We start from the raw sequence: 18,948 nt of genomic DNA, 5'->3' as shown, positions 1-18,948 counted from the left end.
AAACTGGAATGTTGCTCTTGTTTAAATAAAGTAGTGTGATGGTTAACTTAAACAGACGGCAGGAGATGAAGTACTCCTAGAATAGTCCAAATGAGGACGCAAAGAGATCTTAATCAGATCTCAGGAAAACAACGGCTGTTTGTTCACTAACTGCTGGGGATTCTGAGCCTTTAAATTGATGTAATGGATTGGCCCTGTGTGTGCTGTTGGCCATGGGCAGCTCACCACCTCATTATGCTCAGTGTCTTTGGTTGTTCTGCTAGCAACTCTTCCACCACAGAGTACTTCCATGACTACGATTAATTCCATTATTAACTTTGTTTAAATATTATTTGGCTTTCCTGTATAAATATTATATTTAAATGTGTTTGTGTGTTTAATCCTGGCACTTATTTCCTGGTGATAAAAGCAATTTTGTTTGATTGTAATGCAGCTCTCCTTACTCTTGTTTCCGGGGTTTTACTTTTGGATTTCTTTATTTTCTTTTTGGCATTCGTAAATGTTAATGGTGGTCCTTCATTCCTCTCCTCATCGCTTTGCCTCATGTTGGTTCTCTCACTCCTTTGGCCTCTCACCATTTTGTACTGCATAATGTTTCTTCCATCATAAGAGGCTGTAGTTGGGGTTAGTATCTGGGGTAGTTTAATTGCTACCACCTGAACCTTGCTCTACTCAGTTGAACCAACACCATCCGCTCAGTCTCCCTAATCCCCAATGGCAAACCCTTCCCTATATAGTGCACTACTTTAGGGGGCCATTTTAGTCAGCTGGCTCTGACCCATCCGAGGTTAAATGCCTTCACGCTGCATAGTAATGTATTAACCTAACCCAAGCTGCTTTGCACGCACAGGTCATAGATGGGCAAAGTATTTCACTTCATACTACTTGTTCTTTAGTAGACATTGACACACTTATATACACGGTACCTAGACACACGTTTTGATAGTTGCCTTCTGGTTCCCTGTGGAAGTTTGATGTCTCTAAGTAGGCCCTGTGGTAAGTGTTGGTATCTAGCGGACTGTCTATTTAAACATTTGTGTGTGGAAGTGCAAGAGCTAGTTAAATCATTGAGAAAACGCTGACCTGGGAAGTAGTGTGGGCAGGGAGCTTTTGTGTGGTGAGACAAAGGCGGAGACGGCAGGCTGAGCTGGAGAGGGAAACCGACACAGAGCAAGAGGCCAGGGCCATGTTGTGGAATCTCCCCAGGGCCTTCTGGGTAAATGTTCATGGATGACAGCATTTTGGAATGTTCACAAATGGAGAGTTTTAATTGGCCAGAGGCCCCGACTGGTTTTGCAATCAGAGATGGACTCTGGTGGCAGGGGGTAAAGATTTATGAGTCTTCGCATGTGTACTTGTTTGTATGACTCTGTGTGTGTGTGTGTGTGTGTGTGTGTGTGTGTGTGTGTGTGTGTGTGTGTGTGTGTGTGTGTGTGTGTGTGTGTGTGTGTGTGTGTGTGTGTGTGTGTGTGTGTGTGTGTGTGTGTGTGTGTGTGTGTGTGTGTGTGTGTGTGTGTGTGTGTGTGTGTGTGTGTGTGTGTGTGTGTGTGTTGGAAGGGAGTCTTTCACATTTGTTTTTGTTGAACTATCAGTATTTCAACAATTCATAAAAATGCATTAGCCTTCCGATAATTCCTTTCCATGGCTTTAGGGAATGCTGTGGCTGTCCAATTGCAGAAGTGTTTTAAAATTGTTACCGACCTGTTGCTGTGTCAGTAACGTGTTGTGGTGCTGTTAAATGGGGGAGACCAGAATGGCCTGTAACGGGCTCCCTTCTGGCCCCACTGACGGGGGCCTCTTATCAATGTCATGCCATCCGAAAAGCAAATCTTGGCACTTTGGTGTTTTGACAGCTGTGCTCTGGAAGAGATTTTAATCCCTGATTTATTTAAGGAAACATCATTTTGCACCAATGCTTTTCTTTCCAAGGTCTTGTGGCTGGCTGCTTAACTGTAAACTCACGCTCTCCAAAGCTCCTGATCTCATAAGGGAGTGTTGAGAATTATCTGAAATGGGTTTAAGAGGGTCAGTTAGAGCACATGTTACCAGCCAGGCTAACACATTTCAAAGCTTTTGGTCTAGCTGTGCAGGGTTGTTTGAGCGACAAGTCCTGTTCGACATGGTTGTTAGGCACAGATATCCTTATGAATTAGTGAAGTTCTGCGTTATTGGAACTGAGCAGGTTCCCTGTAAACTTCAACACCGGCGGACAGCTATTGCCCTGTGGTGATGCATTTGAGTGGCTGTGACAGATGAATGGTCTGAGATTACCCAGCATCACAGTTAATCATTGCTATTGTAGGCGTTTTTTAGAAACATGTCGAGAAAGATTGCTTACATTGGAGCAGTGAGTTTAATCTTTTGGAGCACAGCTATTACACCTTTGACTCAACAAATGCGTAAATGTCAACAGGAAAGACAACAGTAAAACTCCCAGTGGAGCCCATATTAATCACTGTCGTGTGTGCGTGCGAGTGTGTGCGTGCGAGTGTGTGCGTGCGAGTGTGTGCGTGCGCGTGCTGGCGGGTGCGTGTTGACCAGAACTGTACAGTCCGAGTAGTGACTGGGCTGGAGTGTGTGCTGGGTGGCCGGCTGCCTGCGACGGTCAGCGTGGCTGTGCAGTGTGGGACATCCTGCTCGTTTGCTCACTTCCTGGTTGACGCAGCACCTGCCTCCCTCCACTGTGGGAGGATGTCTGTCTGGACGGTCATTTGCCTGCTGATAGCCTGTTGCATATTGGGTAATTAGATGACCACTGATTAAAAACATAGGACTGGCATTATGAGTCTTTTTGACCAGGCTGTTTTTGCTATAGAAAAAGTAGTTTGGGATGCTGTGGGTATCGTGCAGGGGTTGATTGAGACAAATGTAAAGACTTCAGTAACCTAACGAAGCAAGAGACAAGACGCAGTGGACACATTTTGTACTGTTAAACTCAATGCTTTTGGTTTTAATATCATAAAATGACTTGTTTCTGAACTGAGGAAAGAAGCTAAGGCAGCGCTGTCTCCGTGAGGCATGGCTGTCTCCGTGAGGCATGGCTGTCTCCGTGAGGCATGGCTGTCTCCGTGAGGCATGGCTGTCTCCGTGAGGCATGGCTGTCTCCGTGAGGCATGGCTGTCTCCGTGAGGCATGGCTGTCTCCGTGAGGCATGGCTGTCTCCGTGAGGCATGGCTGTCTCCGTGAGGCATGGCTGTCTCCGTGAGGCATGGCTGTCTCCCGGCCTCCCAGACAGTAGATGTGGGCTGTTTGTGTGGTAAGTGGTGCAGACTTCCTCTTTCAACAAAACGGCTCTAGTGCTGCTAATATTAATTCTGCTTATCATAGCCTGTTCGTTCCCAAGTACAAAAAAAATTCACCAGTAGACCAGTCCAAGTCTGAGTCACCAATAGTTGCAAAAGCCGGTCCAGGTTTGAGAAACCAGGGCCTAGTATGGTCAGTCACAAGACATGATTTGGGACTTGAGTCAGCCTTAAGTCTGACTTCTGGACTTGAGTCTGAGTACTCTGCATATGAGTGGTAACATTCCTATGGGCTGAGATGGCTGGTGTTGCCGTTACTCATTAACAGAGAATTAGGGGAGCAGTTAAGTGCAGAGTAATGACATGCTCCCACTGTACTGCCCACCATTTTGTTCGCCAATGTCTGGCTAAAGCTGGCCTCCCCGTCACTGTGATGAATCTGGTTAGACTCTTCTGTAAGTCAGACCTGAAAAGCATTATGGGTTGGCAAAGGGGCTGTAAACTTGTCATGCCCGTATTATGAAATGCGCCCGGAGAGGAGGAGAAAGCAATAGCCTGGCCTTGATTATCTTCATATGAGCAGTTAAAGCTTTAATAATGGTTTCCGGTTACAAAGGAACCTTGTTGAACATTTTCTTACTTGTGGTTAGTGTGCGTGTGTGTGTGTGCGTGCGCGTGGGGGGGGGGGGGGGGAGGGGGGGGGTTGCAGAAAGTGAGACAGAAACCTTCCCATTAAAATTAGTTCATTTATGTCCAGCTGTTTCTCTGTAGAACAAATAGTGGTTGTGGTTCCTGATGATGGGTTTAGATCTTGTAGACACCCCAACTGCACTGGCCATCAGCAGAAAACCCACTGAACCTTTTCAGTTTCGGTGAAGCTTAAGCAAGATCTACAGAAACGTTTGGCTCCAGTAATACAATGGCTGTACTTTTGATTCTGCATGTCTCTTGTGAGAACATTCATAATTCTATTTAGCTTATATAAAGAGTAGTCCCAGAAACTTGGAGTATCCATGGTGTTTTCCCATGGATGGAGATCTGGTAAACAGTTTTTCTTCAAGTTGGGTTGAGGGGCAACACAATATTTCCAACTTGATGGTGGGAAGACCACAATAGCTTGAGTGTTTGCAGCCAGCCAGCCAGAGACAGGGGGGGTGAGACAGGAGCGTGGAGATGCAGGTACTAAGGTATGGATGAAGGGGGAGTACCTGACGACATGCTGCAACATGAAAAAAAACTGGAAGAGAAAACAATGTTTTATTTTTAATTGCTATGAAATTAAATGTAACGGTCGGCTCCCTTATTTTCAAACTCAGTAGGCAGTAGTTTTCCTCTCCTTCAAAATGTTTTACGTCTGTAACTCCACAAACCCGCGTACCTATTTTGTTCGGTAAAAGCAGTGCATTTTTTTTTTTACAATGTTCTAGTACTGACGGATGATTAACATTTCTTCATACGGGGCGACAGTGAGGAATAGAAGGGCAAATAGGGAGTAGATTCCACTGTAAACCTGTAAGGCAACCAGCCAAACGGATCCCAGTGGGATGAGGTGTGAAAACAAATGGCGTAACCACCGCCAGCCAAATAATGACACGACTAAAGCGGTGGAGGGCTGGGGGTCGTGCCAGGGCCTCAGGGGGTTTTAGATTTACAGCACTCTCTGTGACTCCAGGAGTGCACATTTTTACCACCTCACGCACTGATGGTGCTAATTCTGCGTGTTGGGTCTTAACCAGAGGACAATATGCTGTAGGGGACGGGCTGTCATTAGTAGCTGTGTTCATTAGTGACAGACGTCAGGTGGGTCGGGGACAGGCCTTAGTCACCCCCAGGCCGTCCGTGTCTCTCCCCTCGGTCCCTCAGTGGTGACCGGAGTTCAGCAGGGAATGGACAGAAATAATCCTTTGCGGAATTTATGACTGACTGACTGACTGACTTTGTGTGTGTGTGTGTGTGTGTGTGTGTGTGTGTTCACGCTGAGGACAGAGGGGTCAGAGGGCAGGACCTCTCTCAGAGGAGTGGCTGTTAACCTTTAACCACACTGGTTAAGCCTGCAGGGTGGTGGGCCATAGAAGAGAAGGGCTGTTTTATCTGCTCTCCAGTCTGTCTAGTCCTGGTCCACATGACTCAGGCTGGTCGGCCAGAGGAGAGGGGGTGATGTGGTGTCTAATCTGGGTTTTGTCCACAGGGCATTTTCACCTCCCCCCCCACACCCCTCCTCCTCACCAGAGAACCCAGTGTGAGGGACGGGCAGGGGAACGTCAAAGGGAAGTGACTTATTTTATGGGCCGTTTAAAGAGGACGGTGGTTGTAGTGGCACAAAGGACGAACGGGAAGCAGTGGACTGCTGGTGAATACCATGACACAGTATCACGCTTGTTTGTTAGCTGCTCACATGTTAGGGCTGCTTTTAAATAACCCTCCCGTTTACTTTCTGACTGACAACATGAACACTGTGCCTGCTTTCCGTTCATTGGGATCCCCAGGGTCTTGAGAGTTGAGCTGCATGTTACGTAGCAGACCAGAAGGCATAGCTGTAGGTCCATAAACAAAACGGTAAACCAGTTCTCCACCAACCAATTACTGGTCAACACTTTCTTCATCTGAATGCAGAAGGCTGTATCCTGTTGCAGGAGGATTTTTTTCCCCAAACAAATATAAAAAATAAATAAATGTGGAATTCACCCTGACATTACATCTGCCACGTGTCTTGCATTTCACCACAGCTTGTATTTCCCAATGTAATGCAGTACCACCTAAACAACACAACAGTCTACTCACTTTGTAGCCTATATATACTGTTCCTAAATGTCTCCACGTTATTAGAGTTCCAACTGTGACTAGAGTTTTAAAACACCCACCCTTCCAAAGCAGGGTATTTCTGAGAAAATGTAGGTTGAATATGCATACCACTTTCTTTTCCACAGGTTTAAGTCAGTCCGCAATACAAGGATTTGACCAAATATAAATCAGGGAAAACTTTAGATCAGTAAGAGTAGGGGGGGGGGAGTACTTCTTTAGTACTACATAGGGCCCCACACAGTTCCGTTTAGTACTTCATTTGGCTCTGGTCAGAAATAGTGCACTATGAAGGAAATATGGTGCCATTTGGGATGGATTCAAGCTTTGTCTTTTTTTCTTTGAATTGTAATCCCAGCTACACCCAGTTTCTGTGCAGCGGTCTGAAGAGTTGGCTGCCCTAATGTTTTCCCAAAGTGTGCACCAACTAATACAAGAACATTTTCAGAGGCTTTAGCCTGTGAGCTAACAATGTGACATTTGTACAGACATTCCTGTGAAAGATTGACCATCTCGGTTTTATTTGTGTTCTTTGGTTATGGCCATTTTCCACATGGATAAAGCCCTTCAGAGGTGTACATGCGCGTGCACATGTTGCTTACTTTGGGTCGCTCCCTCCAATCATGCCGGTACAAAGAGCTGACTGTTGAGCAGGGATGCGACGTGTGAATGTGTTTAAGCGGTGGTTGCCAACTCCTCGTGTGTGTGTGTGTGTGTGTGTGTGTGTGTGGTCTAACTATACTCATGGGGACCGAATGTCTCAATGAGTATAGTGAAACCAGAAAAAATTTGACTCATGGGGACTCAAGGGTCAAACTAACAATTCATTTTCAGAGTTTGAATTGGGGTTTTTTTAAGGTCCAGGCGTTGTTGGTTAAGTTTAGGGTTAAGGTTAGGCATTACATATAGGTAAAGTTTAGGCATTAGTGTTACTTTATTGAGGTTAGGGTTGGATTAGGGCTAAATTAGGGTTATGGTTAGGTTTAGGGTTAAGATTAGGGCAAGGGAGCATGCCATTTCTATTTTCTGGTTCCCATGAGGATAGCCATACAAGTGCGTGCATGCTTGCGTGCGTGTGTCTTGAGCCTAATTTGGCTGTCATCTGAGGTGTGAGGAGTCCGGTTTAAGGAAATGGGAGAGGAGCATGCGCTTCCCTCTGGCTGTGTTGTGGTACTGATGTCTTTAGCCCTTCGCACTCTTACAAGGAACAAGCCTTCATATAAGTGATATACACTATGACTAGGTCTCCAACATGGGAAGTGTGTGTTTGGGAGATGTGCTGGGCCAGCCTGTAGGAGTGTGGGAGCTCTGGTGGGGAAAGCCAAACAGGCCGTTGGAAGCCCGGGCCAAGTGAAAGGACCCCTGTGTTCTTTCCAAATTCCAACTTGTGCCTTTTAAAAAAAAAAGAAATCAAAACAAAACATTATTGCAGCTGCAACTTTGTGTTCAGCCTCTCCTACCCGCCATAACGCTGCTCACTGCCCATACCCCTGGGGAAATTCCACCATGCCTCCACCTTAACACGTCTTTGTCCAATGTCTTAATTGTTCTGTAGTGCACAGGGTTTTAATGTCTTAATTGTTCTGTAGAGCTCAGGGCTTTAATGTCTTAATTGTTCTGTAGAGCACAGGGCTTGGTTTCATTTGTATTGATTCTGCGGTCTTGAAGAGAGACTGTCGTCTCCCTTTGGGGTGTCAGCGCTAAGAGATGTCAGCTTGTTGAGCTTGTTTAACATCCACGCTCAAACTCCCCAGCTAAAGCCAGTCTATGTCTCTGAGTCTCTCCGTGTCTCACTATTGCCTGTGTGTGTCTACCACATGAGCAACAGCTGCGGAAGCTTGCGCAGTAACGGCTGGAGTGGCTTCTGCTGCGTGAGGTCACATTGAGCAGGATAAACTCAGCCTTTCTTTCTCATTTCAGATGTTTGTAGTCCAGGGTACATATTGTAGCTACTGTAGGAAACCTGGGATACAATCAGTTATATTACTGTGCTGCCTAATTGAGGGCAATTACCATCTATGAGGCCCCATCATCATTTATTTCTCCCACTGTGGGCTGTATGAAGTGTTTTAAAGATCCGAAGTTGTTCTGCAGCATGTAACTTGCCTCTCCCTGTCTCTCCAGGAGCGCACCTGAAGGTGTGTCCCCAGGGCTACTCCTGTTGTACCCTGGAGATGGAGGAGAAGCTGAGCCAGCAGAGCCACTCTGACCTGAAGGCTCCCGTCTCCCAGCTGAGCTACAACTTACAGAGCACCTTCAAACAGAGGCACAGCCACTTTGACCGTAAGTGAGAATGAGATACGCTCCCTCGTCCCGCTCCTTCACCTCCTGGCCCGGTCCATCCATGTCCCTGTCAACACTCCCCATAGCAGCAGCTCTTGCTTTGACAGACACTCCCACATGCTTGTGTACTGGCTGCCTTGCAGCAGAGGCGCCCTCGTCTGTTGGCCTGTCCAGCTGTCCCTCAACATCTCAGTCATTGCCCCTCCCCTGCCTTGCCCTATGCTCTGGGGAGGGAGAGATGCATGCATCCTCTCAGGCGGACCACACACACACAGAGCCAGTCTTCTTTCCCTTAACGTATGTGTTTTTATGGGAGAGAGTGAATGTCCCGGTCGGGTTTCCCCTTCCTGCCTTGCTGTGAGTAAGGTGGTGTCACTCATCACTGTGCTGAGTCTCTGCTTCTGCCAGTTGATACCAGGACCCGGGAGTACAGGCTAGGGAGGATGCCTGTTTGGAGACGTCCGTGTATTCAGACCCACTTCTATTCACTGACAAATTCGGCACATAGATGTCAGCACCAGTCAAATGTTTGATTACACCTAGGAAAATTGTTTCAATCTGTTTATCTGGGTGTTAAGGGTTATTTGTTGTTTGTTTGCTTTTGAAAAACTCTATACAACATTAGAATGAATATAAAATAAACAATAATACAATAGAGTGTTAAGAAACAACTCCTTGTTAGGAAACCACTCCTGTTAAATGTTAAAAAGCAGATAAGCCTGTGCGCTGCAGCATGCGCCACAAGGCCAAATCATTTAAAACCTTTTGTCACAGTTGAAACATTTACTTCAGTGCTTGATGACTTCATGCATTTCACTGGATTTCCTTCTGTCCCTCAAAGAAGTGACCTTTCAATTCCGTTCAGCAAATGCAGACAGCTTTTCTGATCTTCCAATGCTTTTCTTTTTATTGTAAGGTTTACATCTTTCCTTCCAAACAAATGGTAAAACGTACTGCCCAGATAAAGGGCTTTAAACTTTTAACCAGGTTTACCGAAAAGTTTGGCGGATACTGTAATTCACTTAGTTATTATATATATATATATATATATATATATCTATATCAGCAGCACACTGCCCTGCATCTCCCTGCTGGCTTTACTGACATTATGCAGGGTCATTCCTGTTGGCCTTTGGATGGAAGACCAGATGCTGATTTGGAGGGTCCAGTAGTGGACACTCTTCCCTAGTCTAAGGAGTTCACAGAGCATTGGGGACATTGACCAGTGCCCAGTGCCATTTTTCAGATGGATCAAATGTCCACTCCAGCCATTATACCAGCATGGTCACCCAATAAATGCCTGTTTCCAACTGGCTCATTTGTCCCCTCTCTTCCCCCTGTAACTGTTCCCTAGGCCATTGCTAAAATGAGTTGACAGTGTTTTCAGTCAGCCTACCTGGTGAAATGCATTTCATTTTTTCCATGTTTGGACTAGTGAGACTTACTTCAAGGGTAGTTGTAGCCTAAGCCTATTATATAAAAGGGTCACTGAGTGAGAGTGTGGGTGTTTGAGTGAGGGACTTGTGTGTGCGCGCGTCAGTAACAGGGAGCATGTGTATTGCAGCCAGATGTGAACAGGAATGTGACGTGTCGGAATGTGGCGGCTACTTTAGCAAGCCCGCTCTTTCTTGCTTGCTCTCTTGCCCCGTTTTTCCCTTTGTCCTTTTCCTCTTCATGCCTCACTTTCCTTTCAACATCTGTGTTTTCCCAATGTCTTGTTCTCTCTCTTGCTGTTGCTCCTTCTGTCTCTCCTTATGTCTCTGGGTTTTCTCCTTAGTAACGGTGAACTATTCCTTTGTTTGTTGTATAGCTGCTCTGTCTTTGTGTGTGCGTGCGTTGGCCTGTCTCTCAGAGCTGATGTTGCATACCTTTCCCAAGCCCTGCGGTGCTGTGGTCCACCTGAGCCATTGTATCAGTCTGTCAGTGGGTCTAGATTGTCCTCTCCCATGAGTTCTGTCCAATTGAGATGTCCAGAAGCAGCCATTTCCTACAGACGGATGTGCCCACAGGAAGTGGCGGAGGCTCATTGTATTTACAGTGGCTGGAGAGGTTAATGATGATGGTGACAGTCGCTAATGGCTCATCTGGAGCTGGACACATACATACACGCGCGCACACACACACACACCCACACACACAGGAAGTTTGTTGTGGTGAAGCAGGCTCATTTGCCTGGAGGTAGGAGTCATGGGCCATTAAATACCAGGCCAGAAATAGTCCCAGTCTGTCTCCCTCTCCAACCCCCCCCCCCCCCCCCCCCCCCCCCCCTTCCCAGGGTTGACCCTGTCCGTCCAGTGGTGCTAGGTTGTGTCTTAGAGTTAAGACCTGGGATTAAGCCCTTCTGCCCCCAGACACGTGCATCAACGTGTGCACACACCCCATGGCACATCTCCACCACTGCTCTCCTAACAGCAAGAAAAGGTGCGGAGATCAAAGGCCTTTTGGGGGAATGAGAGAGAGAACAAAACGATCGACATGCTTGTCTTACTTTGCATAATCATTTCCATGGCGTTTAAATTTACACTGACATTTACCGTCAGTAACATTCGAGAAGGTTTTTCGCACTAGAATCAAGACATCTGTGCACAGCAACTTGGTCGGCTTCTTATCTGTTTCCACTACTGTGGAATGGGGTGCATTAGATGGCACAAAGCCTAATAACAGTGGGCTGTTTGCCATTTGTTCCACCACCTCAATCTCCCTCGATAAGTAGGCAATGGTCCATCAGAAATAGCATTTCACATTCTGACAATGGCTTACATTTGAAATGTTACATTTAATGGTTCATTATTAAGTTGTTTGAAGATGTCCAGTTCCCTGGAAGGGGTGCGGTCGGGGTATTGCTCAGCGCCTCTGTTGGGTTGAGGCTTGGGCTCAACATCAGTGTTTTATACTGCCTGTAGTAGGAACATGTGGAAATGTTGGCAAAACAGGAGCATCCCTAGACAAACAGCTAATAGAAGGAGGCAGAGGGAGAATCTAGGGAGACAGTGAGCCCTACTTCACAGAAGGGGAACATTCTTCTCCTCTTTGTCTAACTAGATTCTTGTTTTCATGATCTCCATTTAGACTCTCACACAGCCACATACAGGATATGGGCTATACTGACTCTTATGCCTAAGGTTTTTCCCTATACATCATTCTCACTCTCCTGTAACCTTTCACCTAGATTTTTCTTTAACCATTGACTGGGTAACAGGCACTTTTTTTAAATGGATAACCTTAGGGAGAGCACGTGCGTGCCGCGCGTCTGCGTGCGTGCGTGCGTGCGTGCGCGCGCGTGCTTGCATGTTCCGCTCCAAGGCCTGTAGCTGTTGGCAGAATGCTCTGTCATAAACCTTTTTTAATAACCAAGCATTGCCTGTGTAGAGGCCTTCTTTTCAGCCTGGGAAACCCGCTCAACCATTATTTGTTAGAAAGTATGTGACATTTCAACCAGAAGTGTTCCTCTGCTACCTCTTGTAACTATCCCCCTTTGTAGTATGTACAACTTTGTCATGGCAAGTTATAATCTATTGGGTGTTAAGGGGTAGCTGATTAGTTTGACTGCATAGTATTGAGGTGGTGTTGGAACTGATAGGGCCTGTCCTCCCCTCTAACACCTCTCCACAGGCCTCCTTTCACTGACTTTAAACTTGTGGCAACTATGACATTCCAGAGTAAGGACAGGGGGGGTGCAGAAGATCCCTTTGTTTTAATCTCTGTCAATGGAGCGTGGAGCTTGGTTCCCTCTCCTCTGTCTTTGTGTGTGGGGGCGTGGCCACGCGGGGAGGTAAATGGAAGGGCTGCAGTGTTTCCGGTATCCTTGGCGACACAGTGGGGATTTGCAGTTTAAAAAAAGCCCTCAACTTAACCCGCCCCCACCCCTCCCCCTGCCTCATTTTTCTTTTTAGTGTGTCAGTCTGAAGTGGAAGTGACAGCGCCGCACTTGCTGTGTGTGTGTTGGGGTGTGTGTGTGTGTTGGGGTGTGTGTGTGTGTTGGGCTGTGTGTGTGTGTGTGTGTTGGGCTGTGTGTGTGTGTGTGTGTTGGGCTGTGTGTGTGTGTGTGTTGGGCTGTGTGTGTGTGTGTGTGTTGGGGTGTGTGTGTGTGTGTTGGGGTGTGTGTGTGTGTGTGTGTGTGTTGGGGTGTGTGTGTGTGTGTGTGTTGGGGTGTGTGTGTGTGTGTGTGTTGGGGTGTGTGTGTGTTGGGGTGTGTGTGTGTTGGGGGGGTGTGTGTGTGTGTTGGGGGGTGTGTGTGTGTGTTGGGGGGTGTGTGTGTGTGTTGGGGGGTGTGTTTGTGTGTGTGTTGGGGGGTGTGTGTGTGTGTGTGTGTGTTGGGGGGTGTGTGTGTGTGTGTGTGTGTTGGGGGGTGTGTGTGTGTGTGTGTGTGTTGGGGGGTGTGTGTGTGTGTGTTGGGGGTGTGTGTGTGTGTGTGTTGGGGGGTGTGTGTGTGTGTGTGTTGGGGGGTGGGTGTGTGTGTGTGTGTTGGGGGGTGTGTGTGTGTGTTGGGGGGGGTGTGTGTGTGTTGGGGGGGGTGTGTGTGTGTGTGTGTTGGGGGGGGTGTGTGTGTGTGTGTGTGTATGTGTGTTGGGGTGTGTGTGTGTGTGTGTTGGTGCTAGAATCCAGGAGCATTTGGTGACTCTCTCGCAGAGAGCATGGGAACTTTACATTTCAAAGCCGGGAAGAGGGCACACTGAGAAAATGCAACAGAACAGAAGTTGTGTACAGAAAAGGAGAGGGTTGACACAAAGCAGAAGAGACTGAAAGGAGTGTGTACACTTGTGAGAGAGGTGAAGCATTTTGTGGAAAAAGTGGAATTCTCATTTTGTTCAGATTAAGAAAGTGGTGAGGCGAGTGGGGTGGGTGGGGGTTCGTGGGAGAGGGGTGCTGGATTATTTGGTGGGGGGGTGATGGACATTCCTCGGGATGAAGTAGGTCATTGTTCCCTGTCTCTACTGAAGAGAGCCTTCTGAAGGAATTGACAAACTGAAAACCATTGGAGGGAGAGGGGGTGTGGGGCTGGAGGGGGTACAGGTCCCTATATGGAAGGGGTGGAGGGGTGGGCAGGGCTGGGGGCCGCATTATTCACTAATCCTATTGAAAATGCCCCTGAAGGACAGACCAAGAGGAGCAGGGAGAAAGGAAACCGAATGGAATGTGACAACACAAAAATGCCATTGATGGTGGTCAGTCCGAAGCGGCTTGATGTGGAGAGACGTTTCTGTTGAATGGCTGTGAGTGGGGTCTACTCAGGGACCGGGTCTACTCAGGGACCAGGCCACTGCCGTTCGCTCCGAGCCTCCCTTTCCACCTCAGAGGACGTCTAACTCCACCCCATCTCCCGTCGCAAGTTCCTCCCCTGATGCTGCCGAGCGTCTCACACAACCTCCTGTGTGTTTCTGCTGTTCGCATCTCACCCACAGGACCAGGTCAAATGGACGCTGCAGTCCGGCTTAATCCTGTTCTCTGTATTTCAACCAGGCCCTACTGACAGCTATATGGGCAGTGTGTCTTAAATGGCAGCCTGTTGCCTATGTTGGTTCAGTTTAAGAACACTGCACAGGGGAGAGTGCCGTTTGGATGACAGGCCAGGTTTTCAGCTGCCTGCTGCTGTGAGTTTTGGGAGTAACTCTGTTGGTAGAAACCAGAAATATCCCAGTTTCAGGGATCCAGTGTCTTTACTCTGGCATCCCTGTTCCTTCTCCCTGTTTCATTTAGGCCTGCTATGTTATGGGAGTGCTGGTTGTGTGTAGACAAGGGGTTGGGCATTATCCAGATTTTAATATTTTCATCCAGTCTTTTGTTTGTCCCAGTGTTTAGTTTTACTGGTGTCAAACAAAAACAAAATTCATTACCAGAAGACATACATTGCATTAGCACAAGGACTTGCAGTTTTCCATACATACATCCATACATCCAAACATTGCAAAGACTGGTAAACCAGCATATAAAGTGAAATAGAGTTAGTAGCTAACTACTGACTGCCAGTGTGAAGACCAGTGAAAGAGACGTTATACAAATAAATAACCTGGTTAATGTCAGGAACACAGAGGGAGAAAGATTTGTGCTCTGGAGAACTCAACCAAAGCTCTCTTTCAGAGTTCTCAAACATGGCAGAAAGCTAACACTGCCGCTCCAACTACTCATTCATTCAAACATTTACTTAGCTAACTACCAAGTTAAACCAAATGACTCACCTTCAGGTCCTGATTTCCCCCGTTGTGATTTTCAAATAATGGATGAATGATGTGACCAGGACTGTGTTAGCATCATAGTTGAATTGGGGCTGATACTTTAACTCCTAACCTATTGCACAAGTATGCTGCAGGTGTTTACTTAAAAAGATGCTGATATTCACATTTAATATTCAAAATAAAAAAGGAAAATCAAGCAGTATTGATAACATCCCTTGGCTGTTTCTGAATAGTCTGTTGGTTGTACCATCCAAGCCCTGTGTAGTGGATCGGTCTCTGGACAACCATCCTAATGACCACAAATCAATTTTATTTATAGCCTGATTCTGTTTTATTTGTGCAAACATTTCTCAGTGGTTTTCAGTTTGTTTCACTTCAAGTGGCAGTCACTGGCATGCCACACTCGGAGGCATTCCAGTCTGAGAACATAGTGTGTGCAATGTACAAAAAATGAACAAAGCACTCCCTTATCTATTATGTTGAGAATGCTGCAATTGATATATCCTAAATATCAAATGAATTAATAAAAATAATCTGTTAATATTAGCTAAGGGTTAGGCTCATTAGCTTTACAAACCCAGCATACTGTAGCCTGCTCAGCATGTCCTGCTGTTACAAAACAAACTCTTGTTTATTTTTAAAGTCTGAGTTATCTGCCCTCATCGTACTTACATCGCCTTCTATTTTCTTCTTTTCTGTCTGCAGAGTTTTTCCGTGAGTTGCTGGACAACGCGGAGCGCTCGCTCAACGACATGTTTGTGCGCACGTATGGCCTGATGTACGTTCAGAATGCAGAGTTATTCAAGCACTTCTTTCAGGAGCTTAAGCGCTACTACATGTCTGGCAGTGGGGCGGTCAACTTGGACTCCATGCTGTCTGAATTCTGGGAGGACCTCCTGGAGAGGATGTTCCGATTGGTCAACGTACAGTATGAGTTCAGCGATGCCTACATGGAGTGTGTCAGTCGGCACACGGAGCAGCTGAAGCCGTTCGGCGATGTTCCGCGCAAGCTCCGCCTCCAGCTGACACGTGCCTTTGTGGCGGCGCGCGCCTTCACCCGAGGCCTGGCACTCATTCCCGATGTGGTCAGCAAAGTGTCCACGGTAAGAGGAAGATGGGTTGTTTAATTAGATATAGACTGTTAGTTGATCATTCATAATTATAGCATTTTGATGTGTATGACGTATTAAGTTGATACAAGCTTCACTTATCTACACTTGGGGGGGGTGGGGTTGTCTTTGCAGTTTTGCCAAGATCCAAACTAGAGTGGCATTAACTCATTAATGGCAAAATAACAGTCCCTATCGGACTTTACCTATAAACATCCTCGGGGGAATCGAGTGAAAATTTAAAACTATCTTGAAGTTGTTATAAACTGTGGTATGTGTCTGTCTGTCTGAAATCAGTTGATATGTGGCTTCAGTTTGCACTCCCAGACGTTTTGTTGCTAACTCCAGTGTCCTCCCTTCAGGTCAGTGCCTCCCCTAGTTGTGTGCGCGCAGCCATGAAAATGATGTACTGTCCCTACTGCTCTGGCCAGGTGGCCCTGAAGCCTTGTCAGAACTACTGTATCAACGTGATGCGAGGCTGTCTGGCCAACCAGGCCGACCTCGATACCGAGTGGAACAACTTCCTGGGTAAGGGCTTTCATGTCCAACAAGCACCACGAGTGGAGGGAAATTCGGACACCAGAGGCCTCTTGTTGCCTACTTTTCCCTCCCTGTGTTGCAGCTTTACTGAGCCTTACTTTGGGCGCCTTGTTAAATCCTCCAACTGTTTAATAACCCCGTTTGGAGAGCTCTCATTAAACTCCGTAACGCTAACCACAGACTGTCTGCTGCATGCTTCCCCCTGCTGGCACAAACAGGTCAAATCATGCTGATGTGAAAATGGTCTAATGAAATGTAGGGCTGCATAATTTGAACTTTTTTATATCACCAGTGTATTTACGTGGGGTGTGGTTTGGTCAGATTGTATTTTCCTTTGCAGTTCTTGTGTCCCTGACTGAGTTGACTCTGATTTTTCAGATGCCATGTTAAGTCTGGCTGAGAGACTGGAGGGACCCTTCAACTTTGAGTCTGTCATGGACCCGATTGACGTCAAGATCTCTGAGGCCATCATGAACATGCAGGAGAACAGCATGCAGGTTTCACAGAAGGTCAGTCTCTTCCTGGTTATCTGTGACCGTGAGAGATTACAATCTCTTATGAAATGTCAGATATAGTTGTGATAAAAGAAACTCATTTAAATGAATACAAAAATGTCTAGGGACTTGAAATACATTTTTAAAAATCCGTAAATGATACATGCCATCAGTCCATCAGTCTGACTGTGCCACTGTTTTCCCTCCGCCCTCCAGGTGTTCCAAGGGTGTGGTCAGCCTAAACCAGGAAAAGGCACCCGGTCAGGTCGCTCCGTAAAGGAAACTGGCTTCACCGGTCGCTTCCGTCCCTACAGCCCTGACGCACGGCCCACCACTGCTGCAGGCACCAGCCTGGACCGACTGGTAAGGCATCACAGCGGTGTGGCCAATGAGCGGCACCAGTGCAGGATTCATTGGAGAAGGCCAAGGCTTTCGAATAGATGCATGATCTGTGTCGGTTTGCCTCCTTCCCTTCTCCCTGTGTAGACAACAGATGTGAAAAAGAAGCTGAAGAATGCAAAGAAGTTCTGGTCCACTCTGCCTGAAACCGTGTGCGCTGGGGAGAGGATTGCAGGTGGAGATGACTGTTGGAATGGAACAGCGAAGAGCAGGTTAGACCCTAATCAAATGTTCTGTTTACCAATTGGACCTGGACTCATAGCAATGGAGCTACGCATTCTAGAACACAATGCTGTGTACTTAGGATATCTCCATTCACTTTTTGCCTTCTGCTGTAGGTACGAGTCTGTTGTCATGGGCAGTGGATTGGCCAATCAGGTATCAAACCCAGATGTGGAAGTAGACATCACAAAGCCAGATGGGGTGATTCGTAGTCAGATCGCAGCGTTGAAGGAAGTGACCGGCTGGCTGAAGGCTGCGCACAGCGGCAACGAAATCTTTGTAGACCCAGGTGAAGATGGTAAGCACTGAACAAATTCACTTATTGAGACCCAAAGCCCCATGCAGACCAGAGCATCATCTACACCTCTGGAAGCAACTTCAGTTTGGGCATGCATTGTTTATTTCGGTCATGGTTGGGTTGACCAGGTCATATCAATAATCTGTGCAGGTCTTTTAGAGTAGATGGCTTTTTTCCTCAGCTATTTCTGCCTTCTTCATGATACCATCTCTTGTTTTGACTTGTTGATTTGAACTCTTACCACAGCAATTCTAATTGGGTGAACATTAGCATGGTAGATATCTAACAATGTATTTGATGGATTCCTATTGGGCAGAATTCATAATGTTTTCAATAAACATTTTCAGAAGAAGTGTACCTTACAAGTTGTCTATAATTATTGTATTGGAAGCCCAGACTGATTGTTTTTTACCTGGTTGTTGCGGTCTTGTCTCAACTATATCGTTCCCCACTGTATATCTGTAAAGCAAAATAAAAAGGACTGCTCATAAATGCATCTTACCCCCGTCTTTCTTAACTCCCCCCTCCAGATGAAGACGGCAGTGGACGAGAGGAGAGCGGCAGCGGCTGTGACTCGCCATCCTGTGACCAGGATATTTACTTCTCCACCCCGCCCACCCACGTCAACCCCCGTTTGGTGGTGTTTCCCAAGGATACAGCCGGCGGCGCCCGCGTGACCCGTGGCAGCGCAGCGCTGGCACTATGTGGGCTCACCCTGGCCCTGCTCGCCCCTCACTGGAGATAAAACCACAGGGAGGACGGAAGACGGACAGAGAGAAGGGGGAAAAACTCTCAGAGACTTTCAAAAAGACTGCCTTCAGGACCTCGGCCTGCTCGCCATCATTCGGGGTGGGAGGGGGGGGTGGGGGGGGTGGGGGTGGGGGGGGTGGCTCTTGAGTTATTAATATTATAATAACTTCACTTTTAATTTTTTTGTTTTTTATAAAAATGGACATCAAGTGTACCGCGATCAGATTTTCCTCCAAAATGTTCACCCCCCCCCCCACACCAATTAACTGAATGGCCCCTTCAAGTTATGATCCCTCCCGTCACACCATCAACAGTGTTTTGAGTCCTGCCGTTTTATCCCGTTTTTCACCTTTTAATTGTTGTTCAAGTGGGTGTTAGTGCCTGAAAGTTATCCTAATGGGGAGTGGGATATGGTTTGTATGTGTGTTTTACAGCGTGTCTGTGTTTATCTGCAAGTGCTTTTCATCACAACAATAGCCCTTTATTCCCAAATGCCTTTTCATTATCAGCAGGACAGCTAAGGAACAATGAAACAAATATTACTGGTTTGTCAGTGTATGTGTGTCCAGATTGGTTTGCATGTATGAATGAGAGGTCTTTTTAGATATGTTGCCCTAATCTTTGTCGGTGCCAGAGAAG

At 46.9% G+C, this 18,948-nt stretch overlaps 1 protein-coding gene across 1 annotated transcript in view; it reads left to right on the top strand.

Annotated features, from left to right (window-relative positions):
• gpc4 (glypican 4) overlaps positions 1–18,407 on the top strand; it is a 31,091-nt gene extending 12,684 nt beyond the window's left edge. Inside the window, exons 2-9 of the mRNA XM_010897783.4 lie at positions 8,166–8,324; positions 15,203–15,600; positions 15,969–16,134; positions 16,525–16,655; positions 16,857–17,003; positions 17,127–17,251; positions 17,378–17,559; positions 18,090–18,407. Coding sequence (XP_010896085.1) covers positions 8,166–8,324; positions 15,203–15,600; positions 15,969–16,134; positions 16,525–16,655; positions 16,857–17,003; positions 17,127–17,251; positions 17,378–17,559; positions 18,090–18,304 — 1,523 coding nt within the window. The 3' untranslated portion in view covers positions 18,305–18,407. The remainder of the gene's footprint in view (positions 1–8,165; positions 8,325–15,202; positions 15,601–15,968; positions 16,135–16,524; positions 16,656–16,856; positions 17,004–17,126; positions 17,252–17,377; positions 17,560–18,089) is intronic.
• The last annotated feature ends 541 nt before the right edge of the window (positions 18,408–18,948 follow it).

This window comes from Esox lucius, chromosome 4 (assembly GCF_011004845.1).
Source record: "Esox lucius isolate fEsoLuc1 chromosome 4, fEsoLuc1.pri, whole genome shotgun sequence".
Classification (NCBI taxonomy): Eukaryota; Metazoa; Chordata; class Actinopteri; order Esociformes; family Esocidae; genus Esox; species Esox lucius.
Note: the sequence above shows the minus strand (reverse complement) of the source record. Positions and strands in the feature narration are given on the sequence as shown.